This window comes from Typopeltis vanoorti, chromosome 7, assembly GCF_054136105.1.
Source record: "Typopeltis vanoorti isolate ZY-2024b chromosome 7, IOZ_Tvanoo_1.0, whole genome shotgun sequence".
NCBI lineage: Eukaryota > Metazoa > Arthropoda > Arachnida > Uropygi > Thelyphonidae > Typopeltis > Typopeltis vanoorti.
The window spans coordinates 121,628,141-121,647,355 of record NC_143555.1 but is presented as its reverse complement, the minus strand read 5'-3'; the positions used below and the strand labels follow the sequence as shown (position 1 = coordinate 121,647,355).

At 36.9% G+C, this 19,215-nt stretch overlaps 1 protein-coding gene across 1 annotated transcript in view; it reads right to left on the bottom strand.

The window, feature by feature from the left end:
* Positions 1 to 19,215, bottom strand: part of LOC150105008 (protein Obscurin-like) — a 790,953-nt gene that overhangs the window by 398,342 nt on the left and 373,396 nt on the right. The window contains exons 38-40 of the mRNA XM_090395103.1: positions 15,313 to 15,491; positions 12,485 to 12,602; positions 11,154 to 11,323 (exon numbers count right to left, since the gene is read on the bottom strand). Of these exons, the coding sequence (XP_090251229.1) occupies positions 11,154 to 11,323; positions 12,485 to 12,602; positions 15,313 to 15,491 (467 nt within the window). The remainder of the gene's footprint in view (positions 1 to 11,153; positions 11,324 to 12,484; positions 12,603 to 15,312; positions 15,492 to 19,215) is intronic.

The window sequence follows — 19,215 nt, the reverse complement described above, 5'->3', positions numbered from 1 at the left end:
AATCTCTTATTTCCTCCACCTCCAATAATATATCCGCACCAAGCATAAATTCTACATCCCAATTTGTTTCTCAAATTTTAAAACCTTACATTTCACAACAATGAACTGGCATCCCCACTCCCATCCCATTCACTTAATCTATTCAAGTCTTCTTCTAAGACCACAACATTTGCTCTGTACCTCATAGTTCATGCCAACTTTGCATCATCTGAAAACAACTGGATATCCCTATTCAAATCTTCCCCAATATCATTAACATACAGACTAAACAGCAATAACCCAAAAACACACCCAGAGGTACACCACTAGCGACTTTCTTCTTCTTCTGAGATATTGCTCTCCAATACACAACTTACTGCTACCTATCAGATAGCCAATCTCCAATCCAATGCACTAGTCTAATATCCAACCCTATCCTCTCTAGTTTGACTATCAACTTTTCACAGTAAATTATCCATTGAAGCTGTCGCCGTATTGTAATAAGTAAGCAGATTACTAAAACATCCTGCTTCCTGGTTCTCGCCAGCCTCTCCAACACTTTAACCATAACAACTCACACACAGATAGGCCTATAATTTGATGCTTGAGTTCTATCATCTCCCTTATGAAGTGGCACAATCTTGCTCTCCTTCTTTCCACTCCTTTGGAACTTGACCCAGTGCAGGACTCATATTAAACAAATTTGTCAAGGCAGATGATAACTTCCTGGCACATTCCTTCAAAATATGTGGTAGTATATTATCAAGTCCCACAGCCTTATTAACATCAAGTTTGCTGAATTCCCCATATACCTCTTGCTCACTTACAGTCACTCTCTACTCCTAATAATCAACTGTTCTGAAACTCTCCATGATGTCACATTCACAAGAATGAAAGAACTTTATGAACTGCTCATTAAATATCTCAACTATATCTTCTGCAGCAGTGGTTCTTATACCATTTTCTCGAATCAGTGTCATCCTTCCATAGTTATTCTTTTTTTTTCCTGCTGACTACATATTGAAAGTACTTCCTAGGATTCTTTTTGGCTTCATTAGCTAACTGCTGCTCATGCTTCACTTTTGCTACCCTTACCAACCAATTCACCCTCCTTGACTATTATTTGTAATCCTCATGAAATTGATTATTACGATGCATTTTATGTTGCCTCCTTAATGCCTTTTCCCTCTATATTGCATGGTAATCTCTGCATTCATTCATTTCACTCTTATCTTATATAACTATCTGATGCTTGGAATAAATACATTTAGACTTTGCTTCTACTAGATAGTTCTTGAATATCACCCAAGCAGCAAGGATCTCCTTTCCACCAAATTACTCATTTCATGCTACACCTGCAAGTTGTCTCCTGAGCTACTCCTTTGCATTGTAGTTCGACATATTGCTGGCCTGGTTGGCTGAGTGTTTAGCGTATCCGCTCTCCAGCCCAAAGGCTGCGGGTTCGAATCCCGCTGTGGGCATGGATGTTTGTGATTGTCTGTGAAAATGGTGGTGGTCATGGTAGATGGCATTGGTGTAGATGATGAAGACAGTTGCGGTTAGTGGAGTGGTGGAGATGGAGATTTGTAGAGTAGGTGCCCTCCCTCGATGAGTCTTTGGACTCCCTGGAGGTGTTATGTAATAATAATAATAATAATAATATATCCTTACCTCACAGAAATCCTGACACTGCTGGCAACCACTCAGTTAACCACTTTGTAGTCACTCTCACCAACTGGAGGGAGATTTGACAAACTCACTTATAATAACATCGTCTGATGAGATGATCAAATCCAAGATCCCCAATCCTCGTGTGCCCTCTGTTACATACTGCCTGAGGTAATTGTCCCTCAAACACTCAAGAAACTCATTTTCTTTACTTCTGGTTGCTATCTTGTCATCCCAGCCTATATTGCCATAATTAAAATCACCCATAATAATTACCCTTTTTTATTTGCTTGGCTAATTTACTTATACATTTCATGGTCAATACCATCCACATTACAGGTCTATAGCAACATTCGACTAAGTATTTCAATCTGTTTACCTCTATCTCACACCATGCTGTCTCAAAACCACTGCCACCATTTCCCTCTTTCATCTCTGCCTTGTATGGACATAACTCTTTTTCTATTATCAACAGCACCTCCCCACCCTTTTTATCCTTTCTATCTTCATGCAATACATCATACCTTACATCTCTATTCCCGTCAGGATATTGTTGTTATCCAATCATGTCTCACTTATTCCAATAACTTTTGGAATTTCCCTTGTTTCTGATACTTCTAGCATTCATATACCAACATAACAGCTCATTCCTGGATCTATAACAAGTTTCTGTGTTACCACTTATTAGATTTGATGTGATGTCTCCATACATTCCTTGAGCCATTTCTTTTTCTCTATACTTTTCCCAGAAGAACCACCCTCAAAGCCAACTATTTTCCTCACCTCCCAGGCTATTCCCTTCCCTTCTTGTTCACACACACACATTCACATCCTCTCTAAGCATCAAACTTTCTCATGCTGTGTTTCCCCTACCCACCCTGAGTCACCCAATTCCCCTATTTGTCTTGCACACTTCCTCTCTCTACACTTATGCTACTGACATCATTCATAAGTACCACTTCAATTTCCTTACTCTCCCACTGTTTCACATCGATTCTTACTTGCTCAGATTCATTCTCTGCACTCACTGCTCTTCCATCCAGCAAGTCTCTCAAGATGACTAATACTAAAACCATTCAAATGTAGTCTATCATTCATATATTGTTCAATTCATCCTTCAAACTCATTCCACACATTAACAAACCACACTCTCTCTTCACACATTTCAGCTAATATATCATTCACAGTCTTTGCTCTCTGCCTCATCTCATTGCTATGATACCTGGGTAATGCACTGACTACCTTTCCTATCACACTATTATCTTTTATTCTTGTCAACAACCTCCTGGTATCATTCTTATATTCTCTTTGTTCCCAGTCAAATCATTTGTCCCTACTACCACTACCAACTCCTTTTCTTGCTTACTCCTCATATCCAACACCTCAATCACTCTTTTTTATATTACCTCCAGGAAAACAAACCTTTTACATCTTCTCATTTATCACACTTCTAATAATCAAATCCCCATGCAATGTCACTCATGGGTTTTTCGTTACCTCTTTCACACCAACATTATTTGTTATCATCTTCTTCACTCTTCCATACATATTATTATTATTAACATTATTATTACTACCACAAGACCTCATGGAGTCAAAGACTCATCTGGGAGGTCCTTTTATCACACACACACAGCTCATCATACTGTGTCTCGAACGCACTCAAACTCCTTGCAGACACCACACTCTCAGGCAAGGCATTCCAATCATTTACAACTCTACATGAAAAAACCTGCCTCTCACTCCCCTACTCACACTCTCTTTATACACTTTCCAGGGATGACCTCTGGTTCTCCCCTGATCTCCCACTATTTTCTGTAGAACTTCTCCACCATTGATCCTATAACAACCCCTTACCAACCTCTATCATATCTCCTCCTCTTCCTCCTATCCACCACACTCTTACATCTTCTCAATCTTTCCTCATACTCGACATTCCAGAGGTCAGAAACTACCTTAGTCAGTCGCTTTTGGATCCTTTCCAACATCTCTTCATCCTTCTGAAAACCAGGTGACCAAATCTGGGCACAATAGTACATGTGTGGCCTAATCAAAGCCTTATACAACAGAACAAGAATCTCCATACTTCTACATGTCAGTGTCCTTCGCATGATTCCCAGAAGCCTTTGTGTTGTCTTCACAATTTTGGCTATGTGTCCCCTAAATTTTAGATCCTTATCCATTATCACCCCCAGATCTCTTATTTCCTCCACCTCCAACAATATATCCTCACCAAGCATAAATTCTGCATCCCATCTTTGTTTTCCAAATTTTAAAACCTTACAATTTGCAACATTGAACTCACATCCCCATTTCCGTGCCCAATCACTTAAATTATTCAATTCTTCTTGTAAGGCCACAACATTTTCACTACTCTTCATGGTTCATCCCAACTTTGCATCATCAGCAAACAACTGAATATCTCCATTCAAATCTTCACCTATATCATTAATATACAAGTTAAACAGTAATGGCCCCAAAACAGACCCCTGAGACACTCCACTAGTGACTTTCCTTTTCCTGGATATAGTTCTCCCCATACACAACTTGCTGATACCTATCAGATAGCCAGTCTCCAATCCAATGCACTAATTTAATATCCAGCCCCATCTGCTCTAGTTTGACTATCAATTTATCATGAGGTACTCTATCAAAAGCCTTTGCGAAATCTAAGTATATTACTGTGTATCCTTCTCCTCTGTCCAAGGAAGCATTCACTTTATTGTAATAAGTAAGTAGATTACCAAAACATGACCTCCCTTTAGCAAATCCATGTTGTCCATCAAAGATAACAGCATTGTTGTCAATCCAACTCTGGATTCTAGTTCTCACAAGCTTCTCCAACATCTTAACCACAATTATTAGCTTTCAAATCTTGCATAATATTTTTCGCTATCATTCTATCTCTCTATTTTCTTGCCAATACACTATCCATTCCCATCTCTTCAGCCTTTAAACCAACTTATCGTTTGGTAATCTATCAAATGCTTTTGCAAAGTCCAAAAATATCACTGTATATGATTTTCCCCTTCTCTAAAACACTTGTTACCTTATCATAAAATGCAAGTAAATTGCTAAAACAACGTCTACTTTTTAAAATTCATGCTGATCATCATAAAGAATGCCATGTCCATCAATCCCCTGTATTCTATTCCTAAACCAATCTCACCAACACCTTGACTACAACTGTGGTTATACAGACTGGTCTATAATTGGAAACTGCTGTTCTAGAATAATGCTTGGGGAGTACAATTTTGCCTTTTTTCCACACCTTAGGAACCCTACCCACTGGAAGAAGACCTTCATTAAATAACCAGGTCAATGCCATAGCCAACTGTTGTGGACATTCCTTAAGAATATATGGTGATATGTCATCAATTACCAGAGCCTTAGTAACACCTAACCCAATCAACACCTGATGCATCTCTGATTTTTTCACTTCCAAGTTTCTCCTAATATTTGGCTCCCTTCTATATATATTGCACCACATCATTTACACCAGTATGATATACACTGATAAAGTACTCATTCAATAATTCCACTATATCCTTTGCAACTGTTATTCTGCTGCCCTGACTATCCACCATTGTCAACCTATCATAATTATTCTTTCTGTTGCTTGTCATATAGTGGAAAAATTTTCTTGAGTTAACCTTGGCCTGACCAGCTATTCTACTCTCATACTGCATCTTTTCTTTCTTTACCGTGCACGTCACCTTCCTAGCCTGCACTTTATACTCTTCATGGATTCAATCACCACCAACTGTCTTGTATCTCCTCCATAGTGTTTTCTTTTCCAACACAGCTTGCTTAATTTCACTGTTCATCCATTTCATTCCTAATCTATTTACTCGTTTACCACTTGGTGTGCAGTTATACATCATTTGTCAGATATTGCCTTGTGAATTTACATACACTGTTAACATCTTTTCTGCTCAGCTCATCTATCCAACGAAAAGGTTACTGCCAAAAATATATTCATTTTTCTCAGTAACCTTTTCTTGTTTCACCACTTCCCAAACAAGTACCTCATGATCACTCTCACCAACCATGTGTCAGTGTTAACATCTGATTAACAAGTACATCTTATGAAGTTATCACCAAATCCAAAACATTAAAGCCTCTAGTTGCTTCAGTCACCAGCTGCTTAAGATATTTATCTCTCAGAAATTCAACAAACTCACTCTCCTGTTCCCATACACTATCTCCTCCTCCCAATTTATATTCCTGTAATTAAAGTCTCCCATCAGGATCTTCTTCTTCTTTTTATATGCCCAACCAATTTGCCTAAACATTTCACAATCAGTATTTTCATTCCCTGGCCTATAATAGCATTTTATCAGATATACTAGCCTGTTCGTTTCAACTTCACACCACACAGGTTCAATATCTGTATGTGCATTATCAACTTGTGGACACAATTCCTTTGCAATCATTAACAGCACTACCCCCTTCTCTTTTCACATTCCTATCTGTCCAGAAAATTATATATTATTATTATGTGACACCTGCAGGGAGTCCAAAGACTCATCGAGGGAGGACACCTACTCTATATCTTTCTGTCTCCACCACTCCATCTACCAACTACACCAATGCCATCTACCACCCGCTGCCACCACTAGTGTATATATATATATATATATATATATATATATATATATCATTTCATTTCTATTCCAACATTACAATCTCCTCAGTCAGACAACCAAGTTTTACTTATTACAATTATCTTTGTAACTGCGTACTGACTCAATCATCAGTGCAAAAATTCAGCTCTCTTGTTTTCAAATACATTGGTGTACAAACATAACAATCCCTGCGTCTTTTGGCCATTTTTCCAGCACCAGCATTCTCTTCTAGCTGCTATAGCACACCTCTGTCTTCATTCTGACTACTCCCATTTCCCTGATCTTGCCTCTGATTTCCATTCCTACCTGTCTCATCCCCCACCTTTATGGATTCCATCACCTTATGCTGCTGCAATGACATCTTCAACCTTGTATTGTCTTCCTCCTGTCATACAATCCATGTAGTTTTGCTATCCTGCTTCACAAGTAGATTCTGATCATTTATTACAGTAATTTTTTGACTCTGTGCCTTCTCAGGAAACAATAGCCTTTCTAAATGTCCAACACCAAACCCATTCAAATACAATCCATAAATTTCAAACCATTCCAATGTTCCTTCAAATTCACTCCATAGTTTTACAATCTGAATTCCTTTTACCTCTACCAACTCAGCCATCTCATGATTCATTATTTCTGTTCTCTTTCTGAATTCACTAATTCATTTTTAGTGATGATGGGAAATTAAATTTGGAAATAAATAATAGAATTAGCAAAAGCTGGTGTAGAGGGAAATCGAACGAATAAATTTATATGGTATAAGAGAGAAATTAGCCAAAACACTAACTGGCAGTATACAGAACAGTGTCAAAACTAATTTAAACTTATGAATTTGGTAGTTGAGTTAGAAATAAAACATTTCTCTGGTGATAGCATCAGCCTGTCCAAAGATTATTGGGATCTCTGAGACATAGTTGATGGAAGATGATATACTGACAAGAATAGAAGTAGCAGCATATAGCATTTTTTGACAGGATAGGAAGGGAAAATGCAGTGGTGGAGTACTGCTTATGATAAGTGATGGTTGTGTTCTCTCAGAGTGGAGGATTTGGAGGGCAATGGCACAATTGTTTTTTTAATTATTGTTATTACATGACACCTCCAGGGAGTCCAATGACTCATCAAGGGAGGGCACCAACTCTACAACTCTGTCTCCACCAACTACAATGAACCGCAACTACAATCATCATCTAAACCAACGCCATCTACCTCCAACCACCACTAGTATTCACAGACAATCACAAACATCCATGCTCACAGTAGGATTCGAACCCGCAGCCTTTTGACTGGAAAGCGGATATGCTAACCACTCGGCCAACCAGGTTAGCATAATATTAGTAGATGAAAATGAGAATTGTAACTCTATTGAGGATATAGTTAAAATGGAGTTAAATGGAGAGAAGAAATGTCATTGTGCATGGGAGTGGTAAAGGGGTGTTTGAAGAATGTAGTATTTTTATACCTTGGGTCAGAAGGATAAATCAGGTAGGAGTTAGCTTGCTTCATTAAGCAGTAGTTCATTAAGCAGAAATATTCATAGAATTGGAGAAAGACAGGAGAAGAACAAGAGGCTATCCCTGGAAGTTATATAATGAGCATGGGACCTCAGTGAGAAAAGTTTTTTTTTTCATGGAGGGTGGATGGAATGTACTGCCTGATAGTGTAGCAAGTATGGAAACAGTAAACATATTTAAGGCACTATTCAACAAGTATTGCATGTCACAGTGAGTACTTTCCATATCAAGCAGGAGGTTTGATTCTACTGAAGTCTGATAATAAAAGTGTCCTTTAAGTTCAATCCAATTTGCAATTAATAACAAAAAAGGGAGCTTCAATATTAATTATATTCAATATTATACATTTTAATGAAATGTGTAAAATTTTAATCAAATTAAAAAGTATAGTTACTATGAAAACAAAGACAGTGCAGAACTGACAGCAAAAAAATCAAATGATGGGCAGTAAAAAATATGACATATCCTACCTAAATACCTGTCCTGTTTATAAGAGTGGGATGGGAGAAGACCTCCAAAATTATAGAATAGCTATTCATAGAAAGAAATAGTGGATTAATTTCACAATTTTGAGATTATATAGTGAGGCAGAGGTGGGAAGAGCAGGACAGGATATTTAGTGGGGTGATGCTATAAGCCAGGTAACATAGAGGGTGAACAGCAAGAGATGTTTAGGCAGTTGAACTTGTTGAGTGCAAAAATAATGATTATTATGGAAGATTTTAATGACAGCAGTATAAACCAGGAAGAAGAAACTACAGAAAGGGAATAAAATTTCTATAATTCTTGAGGGACAAAGGCCTCAGCCAACAGGTAATAGAAGGAACATGAGGTTCAAGAGTTTTGGATTTAGTCTTAGCATCAGAAGAGCTGATTATAACTGAGATTACATGCACTTCTAATGCATGCCTATTAATGGAAGATTAATAGGCATGCATTAGTATCAAAGAGAAAGGAATCTATGTGGAATTATAAAGCAGGTGATTATAATAGTCTTAGATATAAACTTGGGGCAGTTTCATGAAGGGATGAATTGGAAGGCCAAGATATCATTAGTGTTTGAGAACTTTTAAAGGAATATTTATTAGCAGCAATAGCAAGCTGCATACCACGAGTCAAGAAGAGAACACAATTTGGTGTAAAGTGGATGACAAACAATATCAAACAGGGACTTCAGGTAAAAAAGAGGTTATGGAAAAGATATAGGGAGAGAGAGAGAGGCAGAGAGCAGATGTATGAAGAATATAAGACTCAGGCCAGGAGAGTGACTAGTACGGTAAGGAAGGCAAAACTGGAATATGAGAAGAGACTGGCCCTGAGATCCAAAAAAAAATCCTAGGGGATTTTTTAGCTATGTGGCCAGTAGAAGGAAAAATGATTGTGGAAGAATGACATTGTTGGATAAAAATGGGAATAGAGTGACTGATGCAGAGGACATAGTAAAATTGTGTAATGAACACTTTATTTGAATATTTCATCCTGGTGAAGTAAGTTTTAATACTAGATGGATAGGGTAGGTTAGAGGTGCAAGAAGAGAGTGTGTTTTAAATACTGAGTACTCTGGATGTCAATAAAGCTGTCAGATTGGATGGAATTTCACCACGGATTTGGAGAGAATGTGCTAAAGAACTAACAACTCTGTTGACCTGGATTTTCAATGAAATTCTGGCCAAGGAAAAGATGCCCAAGGAGTGAAAATAGGGTAAGATAGTGCCACTGCATAAGGGTGGTAGCAGACTGGAAGTGTCAAACTCTAGACTAGCTTGTGTTTCATCAGTAGTTGTTAAGATCTTGGAGAAATTAGTGAGAGACCATATACAGCTTTGAGAAGATGAGAGTAATGCTATCTGTGAGAGTCAACATGGATTTGTTAAGGGATGCTATTGCTTTAGTAATATGATTGCCTTTTATAATAAAGTTACAACAGCAGTTGATGAGGGAAAGGCATATTCTACCATTTTTTTGATTTTACAAAGGCATTTGACAGGGTACCACATGATAAGCTGATATTTAAGTTGCAGCAGGTAGATTTAGATATCAGCTCAGAGAACTGGATTCAGGATTAGCTATCTGATAGAATCAGAGAGTTGTATGGGAGAGCAGTATCAAGAAGGCAGAAGGTTATAAGTGGAGTCCCACAGAGCTCAGTGCTGGGAATTGTATTGTTTATCCTTTATATCAATGACACTGTCAGTGGATTGCACGGGAGATATTCAGTTGTTTGCAGATGATGTGAAGCTAGGAGGGGTTATTAGTAATAGTGCAGATGTGACAGCCCTGCAAGATGATTTGAATAAACTGGACAGCTGGGCAAATGAATGGGATGTCAGTTTAAAGCAGTTAAATGTAAAGTCTTGAAGTTTGAGAAACATCGATTGGAGGCTGCATACTCTGTTGGAGAAACTGTACTGGAGGAAGTGGGGGAGGCAAGAGATCTAAGGGTGATGATTGATAGAAACCTGAAATTCAGGGAACATATTGCAAAGGTGGTGAAGGTAACCCCGAGGATTGCTGCAATACTGAGAAGGATGCTGACCTGGAGAGATAAAAGAGTTGTCATTCCATTGTATAAAGCCCTGATCAGACCACACCTAGACTACTGTTCCCAAATTTGGTCCCTAGGATTTGAAGATAAATTAACCATGGAAAGAGTGCAGAGGCAGATAACAAAGATGGTATCAGGACTGCACAACGTTAGTTATAAAGATAGTGTAAGGGAATGTGGACTACAGAGTTTGGTAGACAGAAGAAGGAGAGGTGATTGAGACTTTTAAACTATTGAGAGGTAGATACACAGTTGACACTGGGGAGTTGTTTTGTTTGGTGGAACAGAGGAAGGAATGAGCACAAGAGGCCATCCATGGAAGTTACGAAGGGAATCCATGAACAAGAGGGTGAGGAGTGGTTTCTTTGCTTGGAGGGTGGTTGATGCGTGGAATGCATTGCCTGATAGAGTGGTGAGAGCACGAACAGTCAATGGGTTCAAGGAGTGGTAATGTTAGTTTTGAATTTTTCTCAATGAGAATCATGCTTTCCTTATAGTAAAGAAAGCATTATTTATTCTAATGTCATTCTGTACAAAACTGAAGCACTTATTTCATTTGGGTTTTCAGTTGTTTCATTGAATCTTTGACATGTTCCTAGCATTAAAGTCTCCTGTTAGCATTATTAATTCTGCTGAAGATTTTTTTTGTTTACAGTTTTCTATAGTAATTCATAAAATTCTTTAATTTCTCTTTTCAATTTTACTTCTTCAGTAAAAGTTAATATGACAGTTTCGAAGTTTCAAAATTAGTAACACAGATTCAAAGTATTTAGTATCAGAAATCATCTAGAGCATTTTGAGATACTAGATGACTGTACTAACTTGTCACAGGAGCTTCACTTTTGCTTTCTCCTTGATCATTAACAGCAACCACTGCATACTTTCCAGCATCTTCTGGCAATACTTCATCAAAAATAAGAACTGTTGTCCCATCAGGTTCTTCCATAATTGTGAGATGGTTACTTGGGAAGATTTCATTACCATCTTTTAACCTATAATCAAAGTAAAGAAATTGTATTAAAGAAATATTTATATTTATTTTCCCATACACAGAATGATACACAAATACATAGATATTATAGACTGATGTAAAGTGAAATTATGATCACTGTCATTAAACTAAAATTCATAAGCATTAGAAATGTTCATAGTATAGTTGGGTATATGGTTGTGCTAACCATAGTCATAAAGTTGCAATCATAGTAACAATATCACAGGGTTCATTATGTTGTAGCTCAAGTAGTGGATGCCTACATATCAAATAGAGTGTTTTGTCAGTTGCTCATGATGTAGTAGTAAAGTGTACACAGAATGGTACAAAAATGGACAAAATTTCTTCCTGTCAATACAACTCTAAAATAAGAATAGAAAGTCATGGCGATCAAAGGGTGCAATGCTTTGTATGAACTAAGTAAAAGGTGAAGTTTGCCACAGTTATGTAAGAATACAACATATTCTTACATCACCATGTTCAGGAACAGTATCCAAGAGAGGATGCACTGCATTCTTGTATATATCTTTCTTGCTCTCCCATATCCTTATTCCCACCTCTCACTTCTCACAGTGATTTCTCACTACTTTTTTTTTAGTTGTTCCTACCTCACTTTCTTGCTCTTTCATATCACTTCTTCCTGAGGTCTCTCATTCAACTCTCCATCTCTCTCTCTCTCTCTCTCTCTCTCTATCTCTCTCTCTCTCTCGCTTTATTCTCCATTCAGCAACAGTCTATCCAGTTGACCCACCCAAATTTATACAGTCACCCATTCTCTTTCTCTGTCTTAAACAGTTTAATCCAACATACCATTAATGATCATTACTTGTTGTCCAAACTTATCATTGTCATACTTGAGCAATATACTTTCCTACCACACTGTTATCTTTCACTCTTCTCAATAGTGTTCTGATAACTGCCTTCTCATTTTCCTTCTGTCCAACAAAATCATCCATTTCAACAGCCACCACTCTCTCGTTCATTTAATTCTCACAGCCAAAGCATCTATCATTCTGGCCATCTGCTTTCACTGCTGGAAAATAAATCTTGTTCACTTCCCATTCACCATGCCTTTAATAACTGAATATCCATATAGCGTCACTCCTTCACATTTACACAGATATACATTGCAAAAATATAAAAATTAAAAATAATTATATACCACATTATTTTTGGTTTAGGTTTTCCATCAACTTTAGCTTCCAAGCGGCCTGCTTTTCCTTCAATGAATTCTTTGGGCTTCAAACCATGACTGAAATTTGGTTTCTCAGAAGGAGTTTCTGCAACAAAATTAGACAAATTAAAAATTAAAAGAAACTAGATGAAAATTTTGGAGATATCCTAACAATATATATATATATGTTTAAAATTATTAACTGACTTAAACACCAAGAAAAAATACAAGAGATTTAATAAGGTTTCACGCACTACTAGTTCCATTGGAAATGCTGACTTCATCAGGTGAATACAGTACCATGGAGAAAACAGCATCTTAAAAATATATTGTACTTTAGACAAAAACAGAGTTTAGAACAAGTAGTAGTTGTGTTTGAAATTGAATCTGAGCATTAGTTCTGGCATGAAACACTGTGCATGTGAATGATATTATGAGTGTGTCAAAACTGAATTACAGTGCTGTGTGAATCGGGCAGGCTATAACTGGGATTGCTGTTTAGATGGGCAGGATCGAGAGCTATTTCTTTGGATTCCAAGATATGTCTTTCTAATTCATCGGAGCATTTATGGATGTTTGAAGTTGAGTTCCAATCTATTTGATGTTGTCGTCCTTCAACATTGGTATTAGCCAAGAATAAAACGCGGCTGGATAGGGCACTAGCATGGACTCTGTTATAAGAAATGTCACGTTGGTGTTCTTCTAGGTGGAGAGAGATGGACTTTTCTGTCTGGCCATAATATGATTTTTCACAGCTGCAAATGATTTTGTATACTCCTGGGAACTGAAGAAGGTTGCGTTTTACTTTAGGTTGACTGAGGTAAGATCAGAGTTTTGGAAAAGTGGAGAAATATGTTTTAACATTAAATTTGTGCAGGACTTTTGCTAGTTTAGGAGAAAGAGAACTTATATATGGTAAGGAGATGTAGGCTGTTGGGGTTGAGTTATCTTCATTACTATGTTGATTACGTACACTAAGATGATTATAGATATTTTTAGTAGAGTAACCGTTATTTAAGAAAGTCCTTTTGAGGTAACTAAGTTCTTGTTGAAGTTCCTCTTCTTCTGACAACACAGATCTCGCCAGATGCGCTAGTGTGGAAATAATTCCTAATTTCTGAGGGGAGTAGTGGTGAGACGAAGCATGCAGGTATCTATCGGTGTGTGTTGGCTTTCTAAAGATAGAAATCTTGAGACCATCAGTTGTTCTAGTAAGTTTTATATCTAAACACCATTAACTTCTGGTTTGGATGTGAAGTTTATATTTTGATGAAAATTGTTTAAATGATCCAGAAAGGTTTGTAAGTTTTCTGGACCATGCTCCCAAATTATGAAAATGTCGTCCATGTAATGTAGCCAGATTTTGGGTTTCAGTGTCACTGAGGAAATGGCCTTTTCCTCAAAATCTTCCAGAAAAATGTTGGCTACTTGTGCATTATGTGGATTCAGGCAACTTCTTATTTGAAGACAAGATCTACAAACAGAACAGCGGTTTGGCAATGGGTAGCCATTGTTTCCGGTGCTAGCCAACATTTTTCTGGAAAATTATATATCCTTCTAATTCTATTCATGACATCACATCCTCCTCAGACAACCAAATTTTATTTATTCCAATTATCTAAGAGCATACTGACTCAACCAATGCAACAAAGTCAGTTCCCTTGTTTCGAATACTCCTTACATTTGTGTATAAACATAATAATCCCTGTGTATTTGAGACCATTCTACCAGCACCAACATTCTCTATTCTAGCTGCTATATCACACCTCTCTCTCTCTTCAATCTGACATTCCCATTTCCCTGATATTGACTCTATTTCCATTCCTACCTGTCTCATGCTCATCTTCATGCATTCCATCATCTTGTGCTGCTGCAACCACATCTTCAACCTCATATTCATCTTCCTCCTGCCGTAGAGTCTGTTGATTTGTGCTATCCTGCTTCACAAGTGGACGTTTATCATTTACTATTTTTTGACTCAGAAAACAATTCTTTCTAAATGCCCAACACCAAACCCATTTAAATGCAATCTATCAACTTTAAACTATTTCAACTTCCCTTCAAATTCGCTCCAAGATTTACAGATTGAACCCCTTTTGCCTCACACAGCTCAGCCATATTGATTATCTCTGCTCTCCTTCTGAATTTGGTGTTGTCATATCTGGGCAACATGCCTATGACTTTCCCAAAAACAGTATTCTTCTTTACCTGCTGCAAGAACTTCCTGGAGTCTCTATCAACATTCTCTTTCTCCCCAACAAAGTCATTTGTGCCCACGGCTACTACTAATTTTGATGCCTTTTCTGCAACGCATCAGTTATTTGCTTCATTGTTCCACGGAGAGCACGTTTTGTGCACTTTATTAGTAATAAAGGATTACTAATAATTCTTTATTAGTAATCACACCTCGAGTCTCCATACAATGATATACGACAATCCTTCGAATCTTTCTTCATAATATTCACTTCCTCCTTCTTATTATCATCAGCCAATCTCTCCTTTAGATGTTTAATATCCTCTTCCAGATGTTTCATTTTGCTATAATATGATATGTTATGATAATATGATGAGTATTGTGTGTATAATGATTTGTACTGGCCTCCTGGAATGATTTCTTTTGCTTCGTAGTAATGCTGTACAACATCAAACAACAACAATAACAATAATAATAAGCAGAAATAGGGACTAAGTGACTAGCAAATATGGCTGTGCATAATAACTTAGTTTGAATCCTGTAATCCAGACAGAAACTGAACCCTAAAATAAGCGCAATAGAGACCTATCATTTTTTTATAATAAAATGTGAATTTACAAACCTTTAATTCTCAGCTTTGCTTCTTGTTTTACTTCGCCTGCAATATTAGAGGCTACAATTGAATACACTCCTTCATGCTCTTTCTTTGACTTTCGTATTGCTAATTTGTGCATTTGATTTCCAGCATCAGAAGAAATAACAATATTATCTGAAGTTTTTACAGGATGACCATCCTTACACCTGAAATGAAATAAGTGTCAAAGATAGTTTATAAATCATAAAAAGGAATACTTTTTCATTTTTTGCTATTTTAAGAATAATACTAAATGAATCAACAAACAGAAACACATAACAACCACTGGAATAAACTTTAATGAAAAGTACAGATATTTTATACTGAAAATAACATTACATCATCAGTGTGTGAAGACAACAAGCAATTCATTGAATTGCTTATTGATTTGTACTTCTGAAAAGAAATTCATTGAATTACTTTTCAGAAATACAAGGTAAATGCAACAATCAGTTTACCAATTAAAAACAGTTGCCATGTGCTAGAAAAATAATATTTAAAAAAATAAAACTATTGATATTTTACATAAGATGAGAATCTTCCAAACTTTTCAGAGAGACAGACAATCATTCTGATTCAGATCAAGCCAGAGTAAATGGGCTTCACAGCTGTCCTTTGAAAAACTTTTCAAATTTAAAACTGCTTCTATGGAAAAGATGAGTTTCCTCCCACACGACACTGTGTTTAGTATCAATACTATGCTGTGCCAGACCAATAAAAGTAGGTTTCTGATAACTGCTGGCTGATAAACTACTGCAGGATGTTCAAGAATAGACATTTTCTTTTTCCATTTTGAATTGAATATGTGAGTGAAGGCTACTTATCTGATGTAGGAAGGTGGAGAGTTCATTTTCAGAATGAAGCCAAACAGCCAAAACATCATTGATATAATGAAACCAAAGACAGGGTTGGGGATGAATGAGAACGAGGTATCTTCCAGATGATTCAAAAAATAGTTTGCCAAAGGTGGAGACACAGAGGGCTACCCATGGAAGTGCCTTCAATCTGTTTATAGATCTTGTTTTTCAATTGAAATATCTTGATTTATAACAAATTCAAAAATCTTCACATCAGGAGGGCCAGTATCTGACACCATTAGTTTATTTTATGATGATTTCCCTGAGAAACAATGTCAAAAGTGACTAACATATCTGACTCTTGTATTTGAATATCCTTATTTTTGTCTCAAGAAAATGTGTGGAATTCTTGATGACTGATCTGACTTGTCCAATATGGAAAGTTAATAAATGTGGAAAAAACTTAGCAATTCGATATGTGGGAGGGTCAATACAATTCACAATGTATCTTACTGGACAACTTCCTTTATTGATTTCTGGAAGACCATATAAATGAGAAGTCCTTCCAAAATGGGTGCATAACTTATATACAGTATTTTGATCCCAGTTAACAACTTCATTAAGAGCTTATTTAATTATTTAATCTGTGTTTTTTGTAGGGTTATAACCAATTTTTGATAGGTGGAGGTATCCTGTAAAAGGTATATCTTCCTATTATCCATTACCACTACAGCTTTTCATTTATCCACTTTAGAAATAGATATGTGATTCTTTTATTTTAATGAAAGCAGTGAACAGAATTCAGTAGTAGATAAATTACATGGAGGCAATTTGCTTCTAAACAGTGAAAAGCAACTTCAGAGCACTGTTTGTTAGCACCTTCACTTGAAAGACTAGAAAGATTGATTTTGATATTATGCAAAAAATCAAGATATGAATGGATTTAGGTATGACAGTCAAATCATGACCTTTAGCTAGCACACTAGTCTCAGCTTAATAGACAAGCTCAGATGTTGAACATTATTCAGTTATTATTTTACTGGTATTACAACACCAAACAAACTAAATTATAAAAAAAAGTTTATTAACTGGCTTAAATATAGCTGGATTTCAAACCAACATGTTCAGAGTATAAAACAACATGTTACAGATGTGACACTGAGTAAGTGAAACAATTCTAATTGTAATGAACAAAATATCTAAAGTCCTAATTTGGCACCATCTAATTTTATAAGAAAGAAATATTACAGCTATGTAAGAGTTGATCTTAAAATAACAGTCTTCCAAATTTCCTGTTGCCTGTGTCTGAGATATATCAGAAAAGAAAACCAAAGTACTAAAAAAAATATGACCTTGCACTACATTCAAACCACATGTTTGAATCACACACACTGCCTTGGAGAACATAAAAAATACATTTGCTACTATTATTATGGCAAGCTTGGACTGGAAGACCACACTTTGGATGCCCCTTCACAAAGGATTAGATGGAAGAAAATCACAGGTCAGAAAGATTATTTTTAGTCAACCGTGGTTATGAAGTGTTCTCCTAATCTGTATGAGTATGGTTGCATTATTATTATTATTATTACTCCAAGACCTCGTGGAGTCAAAGACTCATCTGGGAGGTCCTTTTATCACACACACACCTCATCATACCGTGTCTTAAACACACTCAAGCTCTTTGCAGACACCACACTCTCAGGCAAGGCATTCCAATCATTCACAACTCTGCATAAAAAAAACCTGCCTCTCACTCCCCTACTCACACCCTCTTTATACAGTTTCCATGGATGACCTCTGGTTCTCCCCTGATCTCCCACTATTCTCTGTAGAACTTCTCCAGCATTGATCCTATAACAACCCCTAACCAACTTGTAGGTCTCTATCATATCTCCCCTCTTCCTCCTCTCTACCATACTCTGCAAATTACATCTTCTCAATCTTTCCTCATACTCAACATTCCAGAGATCAGAAACTACCTTAGTCAGTCGCTTTTGGACCCTTTCCAACATCTCTTCATCCTTCTGAAAACCAGGTGACCAAATCTGGGTACAATAGTACATGTGTGGCCTAATCAAAGCCTTCTACAACGTAACAAGAATCTCATTACTTCTACAGGTCAGTATCATTCCCAGAAGCCTTTGTGTTGTCTTCACAATTTTGGCGATGTGTCCCCTAAATTTTAGATCCTTATCCATTATCACCCCCAGATCTCTTATTTCCTCTACCTCCAACAATATATTCTCACCAAGCATAAATTCTGCATCCCATCTTTGTATTCCAAATTTTAAAACCTTACATTTTGCAACATTGAACTCGCATCCCCATTTCCGTGCCCAATCACTCAATTTATTCAAGTCTTCCTGTAAGGCCACAACATCTTCACTACACTTCATGGTTCATCTCCCAACTTTGCATCATCTGCAAACAACTGAATATCTCCATCCAAATCTTCACCTATATCATTAATATAAAAGTTAAACAGCAGTGGCCCTAAAACAGACCCCTGAGACACTCCACTAGTGACTTTCCTTTTCCTGAAAATCGCTCCCCCATACACAACTTGTTGATACCTATCAGATAGCCAGTCTCCGATCCAATGCACTAAACTAATATCCAACCCCATCTGCTCTAGTTTGAATGTCAACTTATCATGAGGTACAAAAGCTTTTGCGAAATCCAAGTATGTTACTGTGTATCCTTCTCCTCTGTCCAAGGAAGCAGTCACTTTATTGTAATAAGTAAGTAGATTACTAAAACATGACCTCCCTTTAGCGTTTGCAAAATTCAAGTATATTACTGTGTATCCTTCTCCTCTGTCCAAGGAAGCAGTCACTTTATTGTAATAAGTAAATAGATTACTAAAACATAACCTCCATTTAGCAAATCCATGCTGTCCATCAAAGATTATACCATTGTTGTCAACCCAACTCTGGATCCTAGTTCTCACAAGCTTCTCCAACAACTTAATCACAACAGATAGGCCTATAGTTTGATGCTTGAATTCAATCACCTCCTTTATGAAGTGGCACGATCTTGCCCTCCTTCCAGTCTTCAGGAACTTGACCAAGTGCAAGACTCATATTAAAAA